This window comes from Amphiura filiformis, chromosome 14 (assembly GCF_039555335.1).
Source record: "Amphiura filiformis chromosome 14, Afil_fr2py, whole genome shotgun sequence".
NCBI lineage: Eukaryota > Metazoa > Echinodermata > Ophiuroidea > Amphilepidida > Amphiuridae > Amphiura > Amphiura filiformis.
The window spans coordinates 20,829,352-20,855,591 of NC_092641.1; the positions used below are offsets into that span (position 1 = coordinate 20,829,352).

The window sequence follows — 26,240 nt, forward strand, 5'->3', positions numbered from 1 at the left end:
AGATTATGAGACAATGAGAACACTCGTTTTGTCCATGGCATTCGTAGGTAACCTTATAGTGAAAACGTCAAAAGTTACCTTCGAATAAATCAATTTGGACACAAATTACTCAGAAACCAGGTCGGTAAATGTTTAAAATGATGCACGCATGACAGCTGACAAATCCAAGTATTTATCCCATACTAATCTTCCTCGAATCTGATTTTTCTTTCAAATGAGCAGACCGTCGTCTGTTTCAGTACATAATTTTATAACAATAATTAAGCCGTATTCAGTTTTGAATGCCAGGCATGTATGTGATTTCGCAACTTTCATTGACATATAATTTGATAGCGAACGTACGGGCCTTCTTTATGTACCGATACGGGCATTGGCATGAATGGCGTTGTTTCACAATAGGGTCATGATGTCAAATTGTATTTGTAGGCAACATTCGGTTACCGAAATCTACCTACGAATACGTACTTATTTTGTTAATATCTCAGAAATTGGTTAAATACAGGCTATTGAAACTTGTATAGTATTAAAGAGTGTATTACTCTGCACCTATTGCTTAAATATAATTTACTATTCTCTCAGTTTGTGGAAATGACAAAGCTTTTAACATGTATTCGGAGGTAATGCATATTTTTTACCAAACCTACCTTTGTGCCATTTAGAATTTCTGGCAGCTAAACACAATAATAAAGATGTCTGAATGCAATGCATTTCAGTATTGGACATATCAAAGCTTGTATCAATCGCGCACTTATTAGTGATTTCCATTTTTTAAAGATATATCTAGTACTATGAAAAATTGTATTCATAGGTAATGTAAAAACATACCACTCAAAAAATTATCACAAAATATTCATAATTATGTACAAATATGTGAACAATTGAACAGGCAATCTTTGAATACACACCTTTCAGGAAATCAATTTAGATTCAATCCAATGACTGCTTTTCATAACTGATGTAGATGTTTTTAAAAATACTTTTTTGAAAAAATAGGTCAAAATATCATGTTTTTAGGTCTCTGTGTTTAAGTTTTTCACAGAAGGGGTCTTATTATAAATTATATGGCGCGAAGCGTATGATCAAGGCGAATAAACACAATACAAAAACGAAAGCCAATTGTGTAAAGTTATGGCCCTGAACATGCCGTGTATACTTTTCGTCGGATTCGACCATATGTTCATTCACCAGCATATCAACTGATCGTATTATGTACTTTATGCCATTCGCTGCCCTTCAACCCCTGCCCTTTAACAGTATATCGCTAACAGCAGCAAACACGTCAGTTTGGCGTTTACCTTACATAAACCAATTATAGCTTGAAAGAGAAACATTCACAAAATGACCAATTTCATCATAATTTTTAGCATTTTGTGTCAAATGCGCCATGTCTTCAGTCAACCAGTAGTAACAGTTGAACAAGGACAGATAGTGGGAGACACTGTTCATTTTGAGAATGACTATCTCGATATCCAGAAAGATATTGACGTGTTTTTGGGTATCCCATATGCGGAACCTCCCATTGATGAGAGGCGGTTTTCAGCACCGCTTCCAAAGGTACCATGGAGTGAGGATGAGACCTATAATGCTACTTACATACGGGATATATGCGTGCAGACAATTGCGGACCCTAAGCTTTTCACACAAAGTGAGGATTGTCTTCATCTGAATGTTTATGCTCCTAATCCTAAGGTAAGCTTTACCGTTTACGACAGGATGAGTGGGAGTTTGAAAGGGAGAAATGGAGTTACTCTTAAAGCCATATTATAACATTTGCTGAGGAGAACGGCCTCAAAAGTGGTTTAAATTCTGGTTTTTACACGATTGTAATGTACTTTATTCAATAAACATACTCTGCAAAGATCAAGACTTTAGTGCTGTAGTTTTGTCAAAATCCGAGATTTTGAATAAAACGATGGAACCGGCGTTCTATTATTACGATGGAAATATAAGTCGAACACGTATGCACAGTACGTACACGGCGTGCGGGATACACATACACACACACCCCGAAGATCGTACCGTATTACAACCGCGGGAGTAACATGCATTGGCGCTAGTAGTAAATTCAAACGTTCTACTCTACCTCACTTGTTCGACTCAAAATTAAAAGGGGACATATCTGAGAGTAAAAGCTAACATTTTATGGAAAATAAATGCTAATCTATTTTTACAGAAATGTTATAATATGACTTTAACCTGAGATGAGGCACGCTATCAACGCAAATATTTCATATCGAATGATATGTATATTTTTGTATTTCCATTGTTCAACCTTGGATTTTAGCTACATCGTTGTATATGTTGCAAAAATATTTCAAAATATATTAATAAATAAAAGTTATGTATTTTGTCATCAGATTTTAGTTTTACTTGTTCTGATATTTATCTCTATATGTTTAAACATGAACTATTCTAGAAATTCAATAGGTAGTGCTATTAAACAATCATACATAATCTTAACCACCAGAATGATCATGATTGCCACATGATGATGGTGGCGCTATTACAGTAAACATGTACACAGGTGAATGATTCTAATTGGTTTGTGTTGACGTGATTAGCTATTGTTAGAAATGATGTAACATGTTGTTATATGACATAAATAGTAATGATAATTTTAGAATGGTAACAAATTATATAAGCATTAAGGTTCATTAAGCATTATGAATGATAACTGAAAAAGAACACACATTTTGTCTTGTTATTTATGATTCCCAGGTTATTAATGTTTCTTATTTTGAGCGATATCTTGTGACTTTCAGCCCGTTGATGCTGCAGTTATGTTTTTTATTCATGGAGGTGGATTTGCATTTGGCAACGGATACTTTGGGTACTATAGCGGTGTGCCCTTGTCGAGTGTTGGAGATATTATTCTCGTGACAATCAACTATAGGTTGACAGTTTTTGGTTTCCTAACAACAGGTAAGCGGCGACAGAATAATTATAGGCGAGCCTCAATACATTGCGGATTGGTGTTAATGTTCTATTAAGTAAGTCTTTAAAGAAGAAGAAGAAGAAGAAGAAGAAGAAGAAGAAGAAGAAGAAGAAGAAGAAGAAGAAGAAGAAGAAGAAGAAGAAGAAGAAGAAGAAGAAGAAGAAGAAGAAGAAGAAGAAGAAGAAGAAGAAGAAGAAGAAGAAGAAGAAGAAGAAGAAGAAGAAGAAGAAGAAGAAGAAGAAGAAGAAGAAGAAGAAGAAGAAGAAGAAGAAGAAGAAGAAGAAGAAGAAGAAGAAGAAGAAGAAGAAGAAGAAGAAGAAGAAGAAGAAGAAGATAGCCTAATTGGTGCAGATAAAACTTTCAAGCAAGTGGATGAATTTTTATTGATTTTCCTTTGCACATTTTTCGTTTACATACTGATTCACAAGGAAGTACACTCGTGTTTGTGGTGCTTTTGTACGAAATCTATAAGGAATCCGCTGTAAAGACTTATTGTATTTTTTTTTTTCAATTAAGGTTAGCAACTATTTTAAATTGTTGCGATTTGGTAGTTCACAGCATCTTGCGAATGGTAGTGAGATTTGACATAAATTGCATTGCTCAATTCATAGCGAGCGTGTAGAAGAATCCAAATATCACAGATATACTTTTGTAGATCCTGTGGTTCTTGAGTTATGTTGCAAAGAGGGCCGAAACAACAACACTTTTGTAAAACATACATAACTCATTAGCAACAATAAATCAAGCAAGTTTTCAAAGTATATGATTTGTAGAAAACACTCTTGCAAAACATCAAAGTGTTATTTTTCAATATTATATTGATTTCGATAATGACAATCGATTTTTTGGTTTCTTCGACCAACAATACCTCGCCCACCCTTAACACGTCAGACTCCACTCTTTCCCCGTGATATTTTCATTTACAGCAGATTTCTTATAGGGACTGTACAAAACCACAGCATACCAAAAGAAAAGTGAACTAATTCTGACTCGGCCTGTATTCAACTCCGGACAGCTATTCATCAACAGGTTCTCACACCAAAGGCACACTCATGGATACCCGTATCACCACATCACCAATAACTAGATCTTTCCATTCATTTGTCATGCCCCATGTACATGATTTTTCTCGGAGGGGGGAAATGCCCAAAATTGCAAACCGCAAGGACTTAGGAAGTTTAAATTCGATTATTGGCTTCCTTGACTCAGTTTGATACTATAATTATGATCAATGTATTAATATTAAGGATTACACTGCAGTATTTTAGTCGAAAGACTAAAACTGGAAACATATGGCTCCTGCCATCTCTCTCACCTTCAATTCTCGCTATTCACAATAAGGGCGCCGCCAGCGGATTTTGCGATGTAATCGTGATGTATCATGGGAAAAGGTCACATCAAGTCCGCATTATACAAATCGATAGAGAAAAAATTATTACCATGCTATTACAGTATCGAACACGTGACAATATTTTATTTTGACAATATAAAAAATATTGTCACAAGCAAATCGATAGATGGTAATATTAATATGTGCACTTTCAAATCGACATTATTAATGTATTCACGATGAGTATCGATCGCAAACCAAACTGGCGGCGCCCTTATTGTGAATAGCGAGAATTCATTATACATGTTATAGAACATTGTTGCTAGGTCTGTTATCTGTTGAATTGATTTTTTTTATTTTCTAGGTGATGAGGCGTCACCAGGTAACTATGGCTTGTTGGATCAAGTAGAAGCTCTTCGCTGGATAAAAACTAACATACAGGGTGAGTATATAGACCCACGTGGTGGCGATGCGATATTGGGAGTTTTCACGTCGCTATTGGATCAACACATAATCATGAAATCTTCAGAAACAATTCCAAATAGTCCAATAAATTCCCGTAACAAATGTGAAAATCATGTTAAATTTGCTGCATTTAGGAGAAATAGAGTACTTATAGCGCTGATCATTATAGGCCATGGAGGCATTTCAACAGCACCCTTATTTTATGGGAAAATGTCGTTGATTTTTTACACAGAGGTCAATTTCAAAATTGCTCAAACTTGGTTAAAAACACACGCAATGTGTTTCTCTAGTAATAAAGATTCAGAAAATATAGTTTGACCTATCTGCGATGTATGGTTATGGATTTGTGAGCAAAAAGGTAATCTTGGCACAACAGGGAGCAAAATCTAAAAATGCTCCAATGTTGTTGAAAATTGTCCCAAATTATTGGTCCTTCCGTGATAAATCAGAAAAATAATAGTTTGTATTATGTAGGATGTTTCGTTTCCTCAGTATTTTTTCTAAAAGTTTAAACTGACTTTCAGCATAAAAAATCAACTAACCTTGAATTTTCGATGTGTGACACACATCCTCATCAGAACAAGTCCTAAGATGTTGTGATGAACTTACCCTTTTGTTGACCATTGGCGACTTGCGGTCGAATGAGGGCGTTGTATAAGGTTGGCAATTCCAGTCCTTGATCGCGATTTAGTTCTGGCGATTTCTTCTTGATCTGGATGGCCTCTCGCACTAAACGGTGGTACTCTCTATCATCCTTGGCCAATACCTTTGTGGATTACCAGTCAATATTGTGGCGAGAGTCTGTTTTATGCTCTGCGACAGCATAGGGTAGATACCTTGGAGATAAACTGAAGGAGAATGAGTCAACCGCCCCAGCCGCAAACCGTGAGATAATTTGCGTAATGTGACCAAACGCTTAAAAGCCAACACAACTTCACACTAGTATATCATGCTTAAGGTAGTATGAACGGCTAATCAAGCTTGCAGCAAAATAGCCACAATAGCAAATTGGAATTGTGTATTAATTTAAAACTTACAACAAACTAAAGATAAGTCTTCACTCCACCTATTTTTAGAGTTTCATAAAAATTTCACCATTTCTTATGTATTTCTTTAATTTTTGAAAATTACCTATATTTTTCCACATTATAATTTTCTTTGCCAACATGGAGTGTGCTATGGTTTCCAAACTTTCAGGGATGGTGTATAAGCTTAATATCTAAATTCTCTCGCCAGCTTTTTTGGATAAAGTGTTTAATTTTATAGAAAATTAATTTTTAAATTTTTGATTTTAGGGAAATTTAGAAACACCTATAACTTAATATAGAAACACTTAATTTAAAAAAGCTGGCGAGAGAATTTTTAAATTTGATTACCTTTCATATGACACCTTGTTTGTTGAAATTGGACCTATAGTTAGCTCCAAAAAAATTCTAGAATTTAGGTAATTTAGTGTTTCTAGAAAAAGTCAAGAAAATTGAAAAAAGTACTAACATTACCATTTTATATCTCCTTTGTTAAGGCCAATATCTTGGAAAAAAATTACTGTCCTTAATTAAGTAGCATTTTTGCAATAAAATAAATTAAAAACCAGATTTATGCAGTGGGTATAAAGGAGAGAAAATCACATTTAAACAAATTACTTGTTTTCAAAAATTAAGCTGATTTGAAGAACTTGGCAACACGCCAAAAACATGCCGTGTGTAAAGTCAATGGGGTTTTCCAATCACAAAAAATTACATAAGTCAAAAACGCTCTTTTGGAAATAATGGTTTTTTAACCGAAATAATGTTTGTACACTCATAGACTGACTTTTGTTGGGTACAAAAACTCATACTTCTGACTTGAAGCTGAGATCATTAAATAGCGGTTATCCCAGCAAACACAAAAACGTTTTAAAAACGTTTTTAATAAGTTATATTTTGGCTTTTGGTTTACATAAAAACATTTTAAGGGGGCGCAACACTAAATCACTACGCATTTTATGTAAGAACGAAATTCGGCTAATATAGTCCATAGTGAATAGAAGATTGTAGCGACCATATCTACCGACATGTTCACTTTAAATCACTCAAAATCAGCTCATATGAATTCGACAAGTGTCTTCAATGATAAGATGCAGAAAAACCGGACATTTAATCTCAAAAGCAATTCTCTGTGGCGGATGAAGACAACTTCCGATTTTGAAATGTGAGTGGTGAATTTAGTATATTTTTAGGCCATATTTTTTGCACCGCGAAATAGCGAAAAAAGTCAACGGTCATCGATATATGCCGACAAAAGTTTTGGAATCTACAGAAACACAGCTTTAATTTGATACCAAATTTATTTTGCCAAGTATTGCAGGGACGCCAGGAATGGCGCTCGAAGTAGGCCGAAATCACACGTTATCCTATGGGACGCTTATTAAGTGTTACACACCTTGTAACGGCCGTCGCTATGAACGCGTTCTTTTTACATTCTTCGCGCAAAATAAGAAATGCGTTTCATGAAATGTGTTCTATTTCAATCATGATGATAAACAAGTATTACAAAAAGTCACCCTGATGAATTATTATTGGGAAAAACGCTTTATTGGCCTAGCAGGCGCCTTCAAAGTCTAGAAATTGTACCCAAAAATCTTCAAAAAGGCTCAAAAACGGGTTTTAAAGTTAATAGACATTGTTAATCTGCATGAAGCCGTATGGCTGCATATTCAGTAGGCCTATGCAAAAATATCATAATTGTTACTACTGAAACAGGGGGGGGTGTTTATACTTTACACTCATTAACAAGTGCTTTCCAAAACAAAATGGCAAGACAGATAATCTAGAAAAGAAATTAAACTTGGTTCAAAGACGTGCTTAAATTGTTGTCTGTCACCAGTTTAGTGAGTTTTGTACAAACTCTCGCATATTGGGGGCCCAGTCGCAATCTGTGATTTCCCGCTTTTCGGCACTGACCTGTAAAACAACATTTCTCCTGAACGAAATGTCGCAGAGACATGAAATCTTCGGTGTTGAGCTACAAATTTTCTCTAGTTTAATTAACAAGTGACAAATGTGGATTTTGAAAACTTTTAAATCCTTATAACGGCCGTCGCTATGAACGCGTTCTTTTTACATTCTTCGCGCAAAATAAGAAATGCGTTTCATGAAATGTGTTCTATTTCAATCATGATGATAAACAAGTATTACAAAAGTCACCCTGATGAATTCTTATTGGGAAAAACGCTTTATTGGCCTAGCAGGCGCCTTCAAAGTCTAGAAATTGTACCCAAAAATCTTCAAAAGGCTCAAAAACGGGTTTTAAAGTTAATAGACATTGTTAATCTGCATGAAGCCGTATGGCTGCATATTCAGTAGGCCTATGCAAAAAGATCATAATTGTTACTACTGAAACAGGGGGGGGGGTGTTTATACTTTACACTCATTAACAAGTGCTTTCCAAAACAAAATGGCAAGACAGATAATCTAGAAAAGAAATTAAACTTGGTTCAAAGACGTGCTTAAATTGTTGTCTGTCACCAGTTTAGTGAGTTTTGTACAAACTCTCGCATATTGGGGGAAAAGTCGAAATATGCGATTTTCCGCGTTTCGGCACTGATCTTTAAAACAACATTTCTCTTGAACGAAATGTCGCAGAGACATGAAATCTTCGGTGTTGAGCTACAAATTTTCTCTAGTTTAATTAACAAGTGACAAATGTGGATTTTGAAAACTTTTAAATCCTTATAAGGGGGCGCAACACTAAATCACTACGCATTTTATGTAAGAACGAAATTCGGCTAATATAGTCCATAGTGAATAGAAGATTGTAGCGACCATATCTACCGACATGTTCACTTTAAATCACTCAAAATCAGCTCATATGAATTCGACAAGTGTCTTCAATGATAAGATGCAGAAAAAACCGGACATTTAATCTCAAAAGCAATTCTCTGTGGCGGATGAAGACAACTTCCGATTTTGAAATGTGAGTGGTGAATTTAGTATATTTTTAGGCCATATTTTTTGCACCGCGAAATAGCGAAAAAAGTCAACGGTCATCGATATATGCCGACAAAAGTTTTGGAATCTACAGAAACACAGCTTTAATTTGATACCAAATTTATTTTGCCAAGTATTGCAGGGACGCCAGGAATGGCGCTCGAAGTAGGCCGAAATCACACGTTATCCTATGGGACGCTTATTTAGTGTTGCGCCCCCTTGTTAATAACATTAAAATGTCGGGTTATATAAAGGTCATGAAAACGTTTTGTATGAAAATACACTGCAACGATATTTTTTAAATGTTTTCAAAAATGTTATTGTAAACTATTTTTGCAAACATTTTTTGCCAAATATTTTGTGAACACTTAAATAACATTATGTTAAAATATTTGCACCCAGCAAACACAGAAATGTTCTTAAAATGTTTTTTCAAAACGTTTTAATAACATTTAAATGTCGGGTTATATAAAGGTCATGAAAACGTTTTTGAAACGTTATTGCAAATATTTTGGGCAAACATTTTTCGCAAAATATTTTTTCAACCCCAAACTAACATTCTGTTTAGAATGTTTTGTATCAAGTTTTCAAAAATGTTTTTGGAATGTTATTAAAACGTTTTTATACCCTTTATATTTCCGACATTTAAACGTTTTCTGTAAAACATTTTTGTTTGTTGAACAGTAGATTATCAAAAAATGATTTTGAATGTTATGAAAACGTTTTATACCCTTAATATACCCTTTATATAACCCGACATTTAAACGTTTTCTGACAACCTTTTATAACCTTTTGCGAATGATGTCGAAAACGTTTTGTGTTTGCTGGGATTTAAGGTTAAACAAAATCTGTTATGGCTTTGTCAACTCAAAAAACATATTATCATCTTACACGTAAGAAAACATGCATACCAATCATGTGAAATTAAAAAAAATTAAAAAAGTGTAAAATGACCATTTTAGCTTATTTTGTCACCTTCAGTCAGCTCCTATTGTTAAATTTGTTTACCGATGCTTGGTAACAAATTTGATTGACAAACAATAGCTTGTCACCTGTCATGCGCAAACACAATTATCTCTATAAAACATACTATAAAGATGTCAGCCTCATGCAATTATACTGATCATCAGTTGCAAGCTCGACCCAAGACGCATTCGGCCTAAAAGACACTGCCCTATTGTAATGCAGCCAGAAAAAACCCGACCGGCCCGGTCAATATTTTTTGAGGCCTGTGATTGGTTGGGTGGGAGTGGGGCACCCAGGGGAGTCGGTGGGGATCATCCCCACAGATAATTTTAAGGAATACATGGGAACAGCAAAGAGTCCTTAAAACCGGGCCTTAAAATGACTAAAAATGAGATAAGAAATTTACAAATTGGGATAAAATTTGTCTTTTCGGCCTATTCCTCACACTAAAATCCTGGCCAATAACGGGCTGTGCTGGAGTTTGATTGACAGAATCGTTTCGGGTAGGCCTATCACATTCATGTTTTATATAGCACGAACGGCCGACGGGCTTGCGTTTCAAGATGTATTTGTTTGTAGCGCTCTGTTTAGTTAGTTCGTTGGGGTGGGTGTTTCATGTTTATTTTGTTTGTTTTAGCAGAGAAAATGGGGACATCTAAAGGCTGTGCAATAATTATGAGCCCTGGGGGAAGGTAAAATTAGTGGGGACAAGAAATTTTTGGCGAGCCGAAAGGGGATGGGAAGCAATTTTTGGCAGGCCGAGAGGAGGGGCAAGTGAATTTTGGCACATAAAACAATGCTTAGGAAAACCGTACGGAAAAGCTTAATGCAAATTTTCCTTCACGCTGCGCTCGCAACATGTATAAAGACCATTTAAAGTTGGTAAATTGACATCCCAAAAATTTGGCATGTGCAATGGGGGGGGGGGCAACGATTTTTTGGCGGGCCGAGAGGGGGGGACAAGCGATTTTTGGCGGGCGGGGGGAGCAATTTTTGGTCTCATTTTCCCAACAAATTACTCTTATCATACAGTGTATTCTGCATGTACATTATTACCCCCCCCTGGTGTGGGCCTCCTCCCACATACCCGAAGAGGAGGGGTCAAATAATGATGAATTATTGTTTTTATATTGCGCATTATATATATCAAATTTCCGGATCTGAGAAAATCTCGAATTTTAAAATGAAAATTCCTTAGAACCCTGACTGGATGACTCGGCTAGATAATGGTACTCATTTTTTTTGGCATCGTGGCCAAATCAAAGTTTTATATTATTGAGAACACATTTTCATGCCAAAAATTGATGAATTTTAGTCCATTATCGGACCAGCATGCCACTGATTGCTGTCGGGTTTTGCGTTCAAAAACTCATCTCTTTTTCCTCAATGAATATTACCCTAGTAAGAAGTATGCAATGTGTATTAATGAACGATGACGTTTGAGATGCTGCTGCATGGACTGATGCCGTATAGGCGTATGTATACCATGTATACTCTAAGATCAAGTCATGTTTAAGTCTAAATGGAAGCAAACTTGGGTCAAAGGTTTGATGTGGACCTTTTAGCTGTATAATTTCGCTTTGTGTGGCCGTCGGGGTGGGGTAGGTTGGGTGGGGGTGAGTGAGTGTGTGTATGTATTTCCCTTGGGATATAGGCCTACTATTCAAATCCCAATTTGTAGCGACACGCTGTATGTTTAACATACCGAATTTTACAAATTACTCTTATATATCATACCATGTATTCTTCATGCATAAGTACCCCATGTGGGCCCCTCCCACATCCCGATTGGGGGGGACAATCATTGTTTTTATATTGCGCATTATAGGCCTATACTATCAAATTCAGTCATGTAGGCCATGTTTAATATTATATTAGGTCAAAAAACTTTTCAAAAAGTCTAAAACACTCCGGTTTTTATGTCAAAAATGGTCTCTTTTGGGGTGCTAAATCTGCTAAAATGTTTACTGAACGTGAAAGCCCAGGATGGGGTGCCGGTAGGTGTGGTGGGGTGGGGGAAGCAGTGGATACCAAGCACAAAAAATGTTTAATTATTGCCTTATTTTTCTGCTTCAACATCAGCCATATTGGTCATGTAATAAAACCAAAAAACAATTTTTTAAGAGTGTCTCTTGTGCATAAAAGTATAGGAAACTCGTAACTTTAAAGCATGTTTTCTGGAAGAAGTATATAAGCACTTGTTATTAAAAGTGTATGAACAAGCCAGGAGCCTTGAAATGTTCTTTTTTAATAGCCTCTGAAATGTCCTTTCCTGTGGTGCGAAATGTGCAGAAACCATCTGGCTTACCCCACCAGGGCCCTTGAGCGGGCCCCCAATCCCCCGGCCGTGCTGGGCGACAGCTCCACTCGCTACGCTCGCTACGATTTGCAAGTTCAGGATTTTTTGGGGTCTGTCTGTGCATCTCTGAATTTTGTAACAATCCAAAAAGTTGAGGGGTCTCACCCCCTTAATTGTTGGACTGGGATTGACAAGCCAGTAGGCCTATATAAGCGCCAGTATTTAGGTCCATTTTAATATCATTAAAACTTTTTGCTCCATTCGTGCGAATTTGTTCCAGCAAAATCATTTTGATAGTAGGTCATCAAGACACAGGTTTTGCAATTTGAGGCCCTGCACTGGTACCCCCCCCGTTTTCGAGGCTCACATCCCCCCTCAGTCACCCCCCCGATGGTCGCGCTATTCCTGAATCCGCCACTGCCCTCTCGGCCTACTAAAAATTGCATGGTTTTTTTGCCATGCGGGGGGGGGGGGTATTTTTTGCAATTTTCAAAAGCCATTAAAATTTTTCTCCATATTAGGCCTATTTCACAACCCATTAGGTATAGGCCTATTAGGCCTAGTTTTCATGTGTTTTTTCTCATGCATTACTTTCATGTATTTAGGGGCTGTGAAGTTTCTTTGGAAGGGGGTCCCAAATTTACAAAAAGTCAGCGCCAATAAAATTGCGCCCCCCCTTCCCGGCCATCACCGATACACCTTACCCCTTAACAGGCTAAAATTGCATTGAAATCGGTCCTTTTAAATTAAATAAACACACTATCTGTAATCATCTTGTGACTCAGATTCTCTACATTTGGTCATTAAAAATTTTATGACCCCCCTATTTTTCTTTCCAAAAATTTACAACCCCCCCCCCCGTATATTTGGGACCCCCCCATAAGAAAATGCCAGTTTCTTAATATTTTTTTAAAGATTGGTTTTATGCCTATTTATTTTTTATTTACGTATACTATTTAGCCCTATTAGATTTCATATTGTAGGCCCTATGGATTAATTATATATTTTCTGAGAGAAAGAGAGAGAGAGAGAGAAAGAGAGAGGGAAAGCAAGAGGGACTGAAGGAGAGTGCGGGAGAGGAAGAAAATGGCAAAGAAAATTGGACACAGTTGTTTGACATAGCGCCGATAGCGGGTCAAATTGAAATAAGGCCGAGTTGGTACTAGATACGAGTTGTCACAGGGCACACAACGTGAGTGACCTTGTGACCTCTTCAGAAATCAACACGCTGAAATGCTGAATTCAAATCAAGTGTCCGGAGGATAAATAATTTGAAATTTTGACATCTTTGGACCAAATTGGTAAGAAGTAAGTTACTGATTAGCATGTAACGCTATTCATTAATCGTCATGTCTATTTTGACATCAACAGAATGAAAGATGTTGATGAAAGAGCGATTTTTTCGGCGTGTATTTTATGGAGTGGCCGTAACTCGCTAATTGAAAACCGTCACAAAATGACAGCGGAGTGTGCCTAAACGCCCAGATATTTCATTTTTGGTGAATCCTAGTAACACTAGCATACCACATATGTTATGGTAAGGTATCATAGAAATAATGTAGCTAAAAATTCTGGCGATAATATCATACACAAAAACAATATTATTGTTACAAAAAATGACCACAAGTGGTACCAGATTCCATGCAAATTTTGTCAATGCTTAAGCTTATAAAATAAAATCAACAATAAGCTTTATACAGGCTGAATAGTGCCATTATTTTATTGAACTGTTTATTATCTGTAGCCAAATTAAAAGCAAAATCGGGGCATGCATCACTAAATTATGGCCTCTGTCAAAAAAATCTTCATGCTCACGTGACGTGAACAAAATTGAAACACTGACAAAGTACATTTGTGTATGAGCTAGATTAATAAATCATAATTAATAATAATGCTTAGAATGTTAGCTCCGAGATGACCTATGATTTTAGGTCTACGATGTTTATTTTCTGGAGAAAAAAATTGGTTTAGGTGGCTACGTACAGCCCAAATTAGGACGAGAACCATAGAAATTTAGCGTAACCTTAATGCGCCATTGTAATTGAGACATATTTCCTAATATTTCCAGCTTATTATCAGATTTCGTTAAATAGTCAAGCAAAAAGAATCAAACAAAAAAGTATGCTTATATACCGTATGGCGCGTGCAAACAAGCGCGTAGGCGTACAACCATGCACATGTAAAAAGTAATAAAATTATAGTGTCTTTCGTCTCAAGTTGAGAGTAACGCCATTATGGATTTTGCAGTGGCCGATTCTAATCCAACATAATACGGACAGGTCGCCCTTCTACACGTATGTATACGCCCCTCAGCCTCGAGATTAGGTCAGCGCGCACGATTCGAATCCGCCACTGTGAAATCCAGCATGGCGTTACTCCCAACATGAGACTATAGAGTAATATCTGTGTCTAACTAATTCGGCATAATGAATAGACCCTCCCTCGGGTCCATGGAGAACGACTGGTAATATAGATTACATAGCATTAAAAATCGGCGTGGGGAGCGGTCACTGAATTTTAGCGTTCAATATAGGAGGTGTGATTAGTGTAGTGGCATCAATTTGTGTAGAAAGAGGAATTGATTTTGGGCGCTGGGAATTGGTTTTGAGCGCTGTGTATTTAGAATCGGGGGGGTGAAGGACTATGGCACATTTTGATAGGCTATTATGTAATTATGTATCGTTCCATTATCCAGGCCGGACCGAACCGAGACTGTGGGACAGTCTACATAATGAAGTGTGTCTTGAAGAAAGATTTTAAAAGTGTATATTGGCATTAATATTTAGCAAAGAAAATAATTTTGCCAATTATTACAGTAAGACTATGTATAATAAATAAGGTACCATGTTTTTATTATGACCTTTCAGTGAAAATACGCGAAGGTACAGTATAATTAATGTGCACAAGCATGTCTTCTTTATTTAGAACCCGTTGATCATGTATGCATAAGATTAGTTATATGTGACCGTACAGCACGAATGAGCCGTAAATGTCCTCAATTGTATTCTGAGTTACAGTGTAAAATGGGCATGAAGGTCATATTCATAGGTATTTCAATTTGGTGCTACGTGTATCTCATTAAATGAGGTACACGTAGCACCAAATTGAAATACCTATGAATACGACCTTCATGCCCATTTTACACTGTAACTCAGAATACAATTGAGGACATTTACGGCTCATTCGTGCTGTACGGTCACATATGTGCAGGCACAATGTGGTCTGTACATGTGCACTCATTATGTTTACATGTCAATGGGACCTCAAACGTTAAAAAAAGAGCAATTGTTGAATCTATAGCTTCCATCACTTTTCGTTTTATAACTTTATTGGAGTTCCTAATATTTGGAATGCTGGTTGATTCCTATACAACTTTGTAGACCCCTATGTAGGATTTTCTTGTTTTCTATTGTTTTTACTTTTGTTTTTTTAGCTTTCGGAGGTGATCCTAACATGATTACCATATTTGGAGAGAGCGCAGGCGCAGCCAGTGTGTCTGCACACTTGTTTTCTCCACTAAGTCGTGACCTTTTCCACCAGGCGATTCTAGAAGTAAGGACACAAATTGTATTTTGTATGCTAATATTCGAAAATTGATATCCGGCATGTAAGCAAGTATAATATTAGAATTATGTGCACCACAAATCGAGCTGTATAGATGTTTGGATCGTTTTCAAACATAATCATAGCTCTCCAGAAGAAGCAGATTTGTTTAATAAACTGTCCGTGCATGACTTAAAGCCTTAAAGCCATATTATAACATTTTCAAACAAAATAGATTAGCATTTCTTTGCCATAAAATGTTAGCTTTTACTGTCAGATATATCCCCTTTAATTTAATTTGGAGCCGAACAACTACGGCAAAGCAAAGAAAATTGGAATTTACTACCAGCGCACATGTCGCCAATACGTACCACTCCTTCGGTCATGTTGTGGTACGACCCTTTGTTGTGTATATCACCGTCCCGCACGCCGTACGTACTGTGTGTTATGAACATCGTGTATGCGTTCGACTAATAATTCCATCGTAATAATAAAGCGCGGATTCCGGCGTTTTATTGAAAATCTCGCATTTTGACAAAACTACAGCTCCTAGAGTCTTGATTTTTGCAGGGTATATTGGTATAATAAAGTACAATTTAATCGTGTAAAAAAAGGAATTTTAAAAATTCAGTGAGGGCGTCTTCCTCAACAAATGTTATAATATGGCTTTAATGTACGATCTTTTTTTCTTTTTTTTTCCAAAATGATAATATGCAATCATTAGGAAAGTTCCCAATACATTTGGACACGAAAAACATTGGCAATTTGCAAAGAAACAACATCATAAACTTCACCTGTATCACTCGAAACATCTCGCACTATTTGGATTAGGACAGCGAGTGCGGCCTCAGAGTTTCACTAGTTTGGTGAGCGTAACCAAACTGGCCGCGTAGGAGACTACGGTTTGCGATCGTGGCCGACATAAAATCATAATCTAAAAAATATGATTTTATGTCGGACCAACAGACAATCATCCCGTTTTACTACAAATAGGGCGAATTTGACAGATTTGCTCATAGATTTAAGTTAGAACATGTGTAAGTATTACAAATATGCCAAAAATCGGTTTTGAAAAAAATAAAGGTAAATTCTGAAAAAAGATCGTACATTAAGGCTTTAAATTTAAAACCTTCTCACATGAAATATTCTACCCAAAACAAGAAAAGGTGTAAAAGCAGGATAGCCCATTAACACAAAACATAGGCACACTGTAGCTATAATTATTTGTATCATACGTTTAGAGGAAAAAATTGTCTATTCGGGATTCTCAAAGAGTATCTCATTCTATTGATAAAGATTTTAATTTGTCAATAGATTGCAGGAATACAATGCAATAGGAATAGGGACTTGCACTGACCGTCAATCTACAGTGTAGTGTATCTATCTCATTTTTGACCTACATACTGGTTAGTCTACTTTGCGTCTATACAGCTCAATCTATGTCAAGTTTTTTTTCAAGCCAATACAATATTTCTAATTATGAAGAATAGAAATGACGGAAAGTTTGGAAAGCGTGAATTGCGTTTTTATAACATACACAACGCAACTGGAACCCCATGATTGCAATACTCGTAACTGAAAATAAGAACCCATTAGAAGAACCCATGAGAGACTAAAACACCCAATTTTGTGAGTCTTACATCCTGGCTATTGATTACCATGACGACGATGATAAGTTGATAACGAAGACCATGTTGATGTTGATATTGATGATTACTGTGATGGTGGTGATGATAATGATAAGACAAATAACGAATAAGAAAGTAACAACTTTATAAGTCAATCATCTTTTACGTTATCATAGAGTGGCAGTTTGTTAGCTTCGTGGACCTTTAAAACAGACTTGGAAGAACAGCGTGAAATGGCTTTTAAGCTTGGTAAACAAGTAGGGTGTTCAGCAACTACTACACAAGAACTGATATCTTGTATGCTCGAAGTAGATGCCCAGATTATTAACGCGGCCGCAAACGAGGTTTGTATCATATCCGTTCATTACTCTAATTAGTAGGAGGTGGCTCTTAATATAAGGGAATCATTGAAATCAAATAAATAAAAGAAAATAGCAACTTTATAATGCGAAAGTCCAGACTTAAGGGCTCGGGTATGAACGTTTGGACAGTATATATTGTGGGACATTAGAGCACATCAGAGATATCTAATTGCATTCTGAATACGAAGAATGTCCTTCTGATATCAAATAATTTTGATTTTTGAAATTCGCAATGTAATACACATTTTATGGCAAATGATTAAAAATTGATATTTTTGATATTTAACAGTACTTGAAGTAAACTTTATAAATCTGATTGTTAATACTTGAAGTGTATGCAGGTGGGATGAAAAGCCGACGATCAATTGAAAATTTTGACCTTTCGTATTGAAGATTTTCCCAAAACACCAAAAAAAAAAATTAGGTCTTTTGGGGAAAAATCAATATCTTCAATATGAAAGGTCAAAATTTTCAATTGATCGTCGGCTTTTCCTCCCAGCTACATACACTTTCAGAATATATCATTAGATTTATCAAATTTACTTCGAGGACTGTTATATATCAAAAATGTGATAAATATCAAATTTTAATAATTTGTCATAAAATTTGTATTATATCGTGAATTTCAAAAATGAAAAATACTTGATATCAGAAAGACATTCTTCGTATTCAGAATACAATTCGATATGTCTGATGTGCTCTCATGTCCCACAAAAAATACTGTCGAAACGCTCAAAACGCTCATTCCAGATACCTTAAGTGAATGAAAATCTGAGAATATTGTTGACACATACAAGAATGCGACAATTTATTCTGGACAACTGACCTTGTGATTCAAACTTTCTTTCTTCCTGACTGGTATGATATTGAATCGATTAGTAAAATGAAATATACTAAAAAAGAAACACACATCTATTAGGTTAAACCGCTGAAACTGTACAATTCCATTTGTCAAAACACATACAGATCGAGTCAGCGTAACGGCTAAATTCACTTCTTAATACTACTTCTTGAGACTACTCTGAAGACTACTCACAATTGTGACCACTATTGATTATCAAGACTGAATCATGATCTTGCTCCATATGTACTTTCAGATCTTATATGAGTCAGCACCTTGCGTGGACAACAATTTCTTAGTGGAGGCACCTTTGACGTCTATAAAAAATAGCAACTTCAAGAAGTGTCCTCTCATTCACGGCTTCAATAAAGACGAGGGGACACTATATATCGCCGGCTCGGAACTCGGACGTCAGTATCTAAACAGCTCAACAGCACCGTGTGTATCTAGAGAGACATTTGACAAAGAACTCAGCGCGTTCTTAACTATAAGTGACATTTACAAAAATGACCTTGTTGAGGACAGCATTAGACAGCAATATATTAATTGGTCGGTCGCTGATGACCCAGAAGCAGATTACTTTGACGCTTGGAATTATTATGCCGGAGATGTTGCATTTGCGTGTCCTGCTACCATGGAAACAAGAGCACACGCCATGGCGGGTGAACACGATGTTTACCAATACTATTTCACCCATGTCCCGAGTGTAAGTTATTTGAAAAACGAGTTTGGTACAGGATGGTGGGGTGCAGGCCATATCGAAGAGCTTCCTTTTGTGTTCGGATACCCATTTTATCCGCCGGATGCTTTTGAATTTAACGAGTATCCCGAAGAAGAGATGTCGCTGTCAAAACATGTGATGAAATACTGGACTAACTTTGCCAAAACCGGGTAAGGTGTTTGTAATATTCACATACGTTTCCAACAGGAACGTTAACCATAGTAAATAACCTAAAAACTATCGTATGTCGTCAAATAGCAGCATACTACAGTACATGGCTGGTAATTGAGTCCTCAATTTAGAAAAGATAGTGGGAAAGGTCACCTGTTTTGCATTCATGAGAGGTAGTGACAGCTGATCTTCGTCTTTTTCAAGTGCGTAAAAGATTATTAGCCGTTGTAATAAGCGAAATGCTCTTCATAAAGAGTTTTAATTCGACTGCCTATAATAATCATAATCTCTACAGATAGTAGCTCGGTTAGTAGAAAATCAGCATGGACCTCCTATTTTGATGCTCCTCCAACAAATGCAATGACCAAAAACATTTACACAATTGTAACGTGGTCAAGGAGAATGAGTCACATCTCGGCAATTTTCAATCAGAAGTTTTTACATCATTTTCTGGCAGTTTTTCTAGCAATTTATCAACGGCTAAACACAATATAAAACAAGAGAATTTGAACACTGTATTTTTTCAATATCTCAAAAACAATATTAGCGATATCCAACTCATTCCCCTTGATCATGTATTATCAAAAATCTAAATAGGCGTATAATTAAAAATGAAATTTCGATCATACAAAAAGTGGTCTCAATTGTAGCCAGTCTGCTTCTACAGTCATGGACAAAAGTTTGGAATATTTTTATATTTGTATCAAATGCAGTTTTCAATCATATTAGACACATATTTATTGTTCTGGAGAAGTGCTCAGTTAAATTTAATTGAAAGATATGAATGTCCTTTGACGTTTACATCACACAGCTTGTCAATTAAACAAAGAATTACCTGAGGAAGCGCATTACAATGGAAGGATCACACAATCGCAACACTTTTGGCGGTCTCTTTGTATCACAAAATGAGTTTAAAGACACTAGCAAACTTTATTGTTTAAACAAAAACTCTAACTCTCACTGTGATATATATAGATAAGTCTCTTGCTTGAGAAAACACATCTCAATATTTGGTGTGTCCACCCCTTGCCAGCTCAAGGTCATTTACACGACGTGACATTCCCTGGACCAGGTTTGTCAAGGTCCCTTGTGGAATATCTCGCCAGCAAGCAATGAGGGCGTATCTAAGTTCCTGCAGGGTGATTGGTTGGTTGTCTATGTTACCTATCCTGTAGGATACCTCTGCCCATAAGGTCTCTATAGAGTTCATATCCAGGCTCAAAGCCGACCAGTCCAGGTGTTCTACATTCTCATTTTCAAGGAATTCCCTCCCGCGTAAGGCTCTGTGTGTCGTGGTGTTGTCATCTTTGATCATGAAATTGTTCCCGAAGTCTCTTCTTGTGAACGGAAGCATAACTGTATCAAGAACATGCAGGGATTGGTCCTGTTTCATGTGTCCTTCTAGCATTTAGAGTTGTGATTTCGAACTACTGTGGAATGCCCCCCATACTATGATTCCACCACCATCTCCCTGGACTCTAGGAAGGATACAATCCTCAAGCAGGGCTTGACCAACCTGTCTTCGGACCTTGAATCGGGCATCTTGTCTGTAGAGAAGGAGCCGGGCCTCTTCTCTAAAGATCGCATTATGCCTATGGCCTACTGTCAAATCCCTATGTCTCTGTGGCCAAAGCAAGCGCGCATGCCGATGTCGTTGCAGAAGTATCGGCTTTCTTATTGGTCGTCTTGCGCGAAAACCTGCACTAACCAGTCTATTGTTCACATGTGTCCTGGTAACAGGCGCGTTTATGGACCTCAGCCATTCTGTTCGTAGCCGCGATGCAGACTTCGTGCAGCCATTGCGGCAAAGTCTCAGGATATATCGGGCTTCCCTGACGGTTGTCTTGGTCTAGGTGTAGAAGTTCCGGTCTCTCGACGTCTCTTCAAAATTTGAGAGACTGCACCTTTTGTAATTCTGAAAGCGGCACCAATATCCTTCTGTTTATAGCCGCGATTACCTAAGTCAATGACGCGGGCGTATAAATATGCGCTCAACCCGTACCTCATAATCAGAAATATCATATACAATAGAAAGATGCAACAAAGTAAAGCTGATTTCTTCATAAAAGCCAATGTAACCTTATGAATCATATCGCTAAAATAACTGCGAAAAGTATGCCCGATGGTTCATTGGTCAGGCATAAGAAGCCATTGTCCTACATTAGGTATTGTGTGGTATGGAATGGTACCTAAGACCTTGGCAGACACCCGTGATTCATTTTGCATGACTGCCGGGGTAATTGGTGATAAGAAATCTGCACTTAAAAACAGGCCTATGCAAAAAAAATTAAAATATTCCAAACTTTTGTCCATGACTGTATATATTGCTTGAAAATTAAATAGTCAACTTTTTTCTAACAAATGTTATAGAAATCCAAATAAAGAATCTGAAGCTTCCTTGCCCTACGATGACGACAGAGCCTGGTCAGCATATTCCTTTCCCAATTTAGAATACAAAGATATTGCTGTGAATCTTACCAGTGGTAGAGGAGGAAGGGCAGATGAATGTCACTTTTGGAACGACTATCTGATACAACTGACAACGTTTTCAGGTAAGATGAGACAACTGGTGGTTTTAGTCTTTCTTTCTTTCTTTCTTTTTTCGTATAAGGAATTTCTATTAGAATAGCACATTTTCTAAATACTTTCATAAATAAAAAACAAATTAAAGATACACAAACAATTGCGCTTTCAGAAATTTATGGTTCGAAAAATTAAACAAAATTATTTCAAAAATAAGATGATGTAAACAGCAAATCTCTCTTTCAGTAGCGATTGATCTTTTTGGTAAATCCCATAAGGTTAAATACCACTCATAGGCCTAGGCGATACATTGAAATACGGCGAGTAACTATTTGTTTTCATGGCATTCAAAAAGACTGCATTAAAATCGCTGAAATTTATCAAGTACTTTTTAGAGTTTGATGCTTCAAAATGGTACATTTTCTCTCATTATACAGTTAACAGCCTGGACAACCGATTCTTTTGTTTGGCAAGGCTCACTCAGTCATTTAATGAGGCAATACAAACGATCGAATTTGGTGTTGAAATGAGCTAAATTTTTAGTTACACCTTTTCGATGTAAAATTAATTTTCTCGGCCAAATGAAAAGCAATCATTTTCATTTTTTCAGTAAATGTCAGGAAAAATTGTAGTGCTTGATGCTGTATTTTTTTTTTCAAATTCTAGTGTTAAACTTAGGCGTGAAATTTAGTCATTTAGTGTAAGATTTTCGATTTTGATAGTTCGCTAATGAAGGATTTTTCCCAACTTTCTAACGCACATCACCGTGAGCGATATATCATAGTTTTGTCAGAATTTGCGTTTTCATTTCACCATTTTAACTGCCGGCTGACCATTTTTCAAAATCAACGAGTGAAATCTAAGGCTAATACTAGGGATGACCAATGAACCATCAACTTGATTAGAACACTCCCATAGACATGCAGGGAGCTCAACTGTGCACTGCTTGCACATACATTTCTAAATTGATCTCATTCTTTTATTTTTCAATATGTTTCTGTAAAATTTGGGAAGTTACTGCCAATTATATTTTGTAACTATCTTGCAAATTACAGCAACATAACTTATTTTGTTTTTCTGTAAGTGCGAGTCAAAATTGGTCCATCGCCACAGTGCGCTTAATTGCCAGTGGCTGAGTTTAGCACTGCTCAAGAATGGCACAAAATATTCAAATCAGTAAGATCAGGTGAAAAACGTGGCCTACTGAGCTGTAATTTGGCAGAGTTGCCAGTAATACCTCTATCATACCCTCTGTAAAACGGTTAAAAAATTGAACAAGTAGATCTCGAGTTACAAATTAAATCACCAGCTTTCCTTTGGAATTTTTATATTCCTTTCAAATCATGTTAAGAAGACACCTTTCTGAACATAAATGTGAAGTTTCGTGCTCATTCGATGTATTGTTCACCTGATCTTAACCCTAAACGTTTTCTTATATTTAGGCCTATAACATCTACAACTTGCTGCTGGCTATACCTTGTTTAGGACTTTCAAAAGAAGTACCTGAATGTGCAACTATAACTGTTTCAAAATAGCCCGCGATAGCCATGCAGGTAACTCCGAGGTCAAGCATTGAATTGGTTTGAACAAAGATACTCATAATGTATTGAGTGCTACTTTGGTTTGAATGAGGAATACTACAGGAATACACATGAGCATGATGAGGATAATCTCTATTGTTGTGAATGAGTCAATGACCTTCAAAACTTAAGATTTTGTTTACATACACCTACTAATTGGTCATATTAAACCCAATAACATTGAAATTCTTGGTTGTGAAAAAAAAGTTCACCTACTTAGTGCAATTTTGATTTTGTGCCATATCGGCTATCTTGGATGATTTTTGGCAAATGTCCTCTAAATGCATGATTTCAATGCCTTGGTTTGAAAAAATAAGTTATGCCAGTGACTAGTTAAGTGCCATTTCTACTGGTTGCTCTCGAGATAAAAGTACTGAGTTAGACATTTTCGGAGTATGAAGTGAAAAAGGGTATAATAAAAACGGAAATTCTAACAAAACTATAATATATAGACCCACACGATGTGCTTTACAGAGGTGGGAAATATCTTTCTTTAGCAAACTAAATTCTTTTGAGACGCTAAAAATGAATTCCGTAAAAAGCTCGCGGGCGAACTGAAGGCCTATAAAAATCAAAAATATCACACTAAAAGACACAATTTGATGCTTAATTTTAACACCAGGATTTGTAAAAAAAATGTATATCCAAGCAAGAAAAAAAAAAATATTGCTTTATATTTGACCGAGAAAATTAATTTCATAGCAAAAAGGTGTATCTCTGAATTGTGCTGTTTTTAACATGTATCGATCGACTTTCAGCGCGACTAAGCATTTCTAAAGAATCGGTTGTCCAGGCTGCTAACTGTATATGACATTTTTGTTGTAATAGTACCAAAATTCATACGCACGGCTTCGGTTTTTAGTAAATATTCGCCCTACCATATTGTAACTTTCAGCTTCGAGGGCGCACTGTCATTTTAAGGTGTTTACGGTTCAGTGCGTTAAAACAAGAAAAGTCTCAGGTCAGACCTATGTTGAATTTTTGATCATTTGTCATCTAAATCATATAGTTTCACCTGATATTAGTGGCATTGAACTGTGAGAGTTCTGAATATGAGAAAATTCCACCCGAAATTAGCCATTTTCCCATTGAAACCCGTGTAAATTATAATTAGTGGTATTTAACCATAAGCCTCGTCGTACATTTCAAAGCCATGAAATGCGCATCGGCGTTACAACATTATTGGAACTCGCCGTTTCCCAGGAAAATGGTAAAACAGTAATGCGGCCCATACACGATCAATTTGATTGATTACTGGGCCCTAGATGCAGGATTGGATACAAAATAATATTTCTCATCAATATTATTGAAGAGATCTAATCTTGTTTGATTTTATTGACGGTTGGACACAGTGGCGTAACTAGGGTTGCATGGTAGCGCCCGGGGCAAGAAACAAAATTGGCGCCCTTACCCCCTCCCCCACCCGAGAATATCGTAGACGCGGGGCACTGGGAATGGCATCGGCATTATGATTTGGCGCCCCCTAGTGGTATCGCCCCACTTGCCCCCCCCCCCTCACCCCCACCCCACCCTAGTTACGCCACTGGTGGACAATACAATCTGTTAGTGTCAGATCCCCCACTTTGCTTGCTCGCCCTAGTGCAATGAGCCTTGCTTGGTGCATCGATGGCATTGCGCCTTGATTAGTGATCGATCGCTGATCGATGCATCGTTCCTTCGGTGATTGCCTAGATTTCAGCCAAGATGCCGGGAAGTCATACGAGTTTTTAACCTTCAAAAACACTTTAAATAGCTTCATATAGAGCAAGTTATGGTGACATTAAATGTGTTTATGGAACAAGAAGCGTGTATTCTCAAGATTTCCTGGTCGTTGCTGAGTGAGTTGTATGAGTTAGGAAGGTTTGAACTCTTGAAGTTCGTCATGAAATAGAAAAGCTTAGAAACCTTCACCAATGTGGTATTAGAAACTACATCGAGTTAAAAACTCTGTAAATGAACGTCACGTAAATAGCATTGTCAAGCGAACAATACGAGGGCCTATGAATCAATATGAGTTCTACCAGCAGAAGTAGAAGAAGTAGTAGATCATGTAGATCAGGGAGTAGACATGAGAGTGTTAAGTCATATTATGAATTAGAGAAGAGCAGGGCAGTGACACGAAAGGCGGAGATGATATGCCGTGCAGAGGCATTGCAAGAAAGGGTACGCATAGAAGAGGAGGAGTTAGATTTAATGAGAAGAAGACGCAAATCAAACACCAAAAGGAGGTTTGAAATGAGAACTGAAATGAAGGTAGAAGATGCAAAGTTAGCAGCACTGGAAGAAATACATGTAGAATCATCGCAGTCGGGGGCATCTGCAAGATTAGGAATAGACACTGGACAGCCATCACCGGCACAGAGGTTGTCAGCGGTAAGAAGTTGGTTGTCTCAAAGCAACAGCGTATTTGAGTCAGAAATGTTACATCAAGCTGCAGGTAACAAAAATCCCTCGAACAACACGCCACCAATAGACCTTTCTTGTAAAATGCAGTCAAAAATGAAGCTGCAACCAAGTCCAAGGGAAACAGATATGTATAGTGTGTATAGTGACGCTGCAAATGATAAGCAGTCTCCGGTGGAGCTGTCAGCCTCGACCAATGTAGACCAAATAGATACATGTAAGCAGCAATATTTCATGTCAACCAGTGAAAGAGGCATGAAATGTGAAACAGTAGAATCACCAAAAATAGCGGTGTCTTCAAATGACGTGAAACAGGGGCCGGTCCAGTCGGAGCAAAGTTTTCATCTACAGCTAGGTGCAGCTTCACGCCTGAGTGGACACAAGACTCACAATGTAGGAGAGCCTTTATCATCTGCATCTATATTAGACAGCAAGCCAGTGTGTGGTAGTACCAGTGAAAACGGTGAAACACAAATGAAAAAACAAAGAGACCCAGCTGAAATAT

At 37.1% G+C, this 26,240-nt stretch overlaps 2 protein-coding genes across 2 annotated transcripts; both read left to right on the plus strand.

The window, feature by feature from the left end:
* Positions 1 to 1,377: 1,377 nt before the first annotated feature.
* LOC140169265 (uncharacterized) lies at positions 1,378 to 1,767 on the plus strand. The gene has a single exon (XM_072192521.1). The coding sequence runs from the start codon at positions 1,378 to 1,380 to the stop codon at positions 1,765 to 1,767; it is 390 nt and encodes a 129-aa protein (XP_072048622.1).
* A 998-nt stretch (positions 1,768 to 2,765) lies between these two features.
* On the plus strand, positions 2,766 to 25,223 carry LOC140169266 (acetylcholinesterase-like). Its single transcript, XM_072192522.1, has 7 exons — positions 2,766 to 2,922; positions 4,630 to 4,707; positions 15,397 to 15,515; positions 17,311 to 17,478; positions 18,594 to 19,228; positions 21,600 to 21,781; positions 25,096 to 25,223. The coding sequence occupies exons 1-7, from the start codon at positions 2,781 to 2,783 to the stop codon at positions 25,221 to 25,223; spliced, it is 1,452 nt and encodes a 483-aa protein (XP_072048623.1). The 5' UTR covers positions 2,766 to 2,780.
* Positions 25,224 to 26,240: the final 1,017 nt, after the last annotated feature.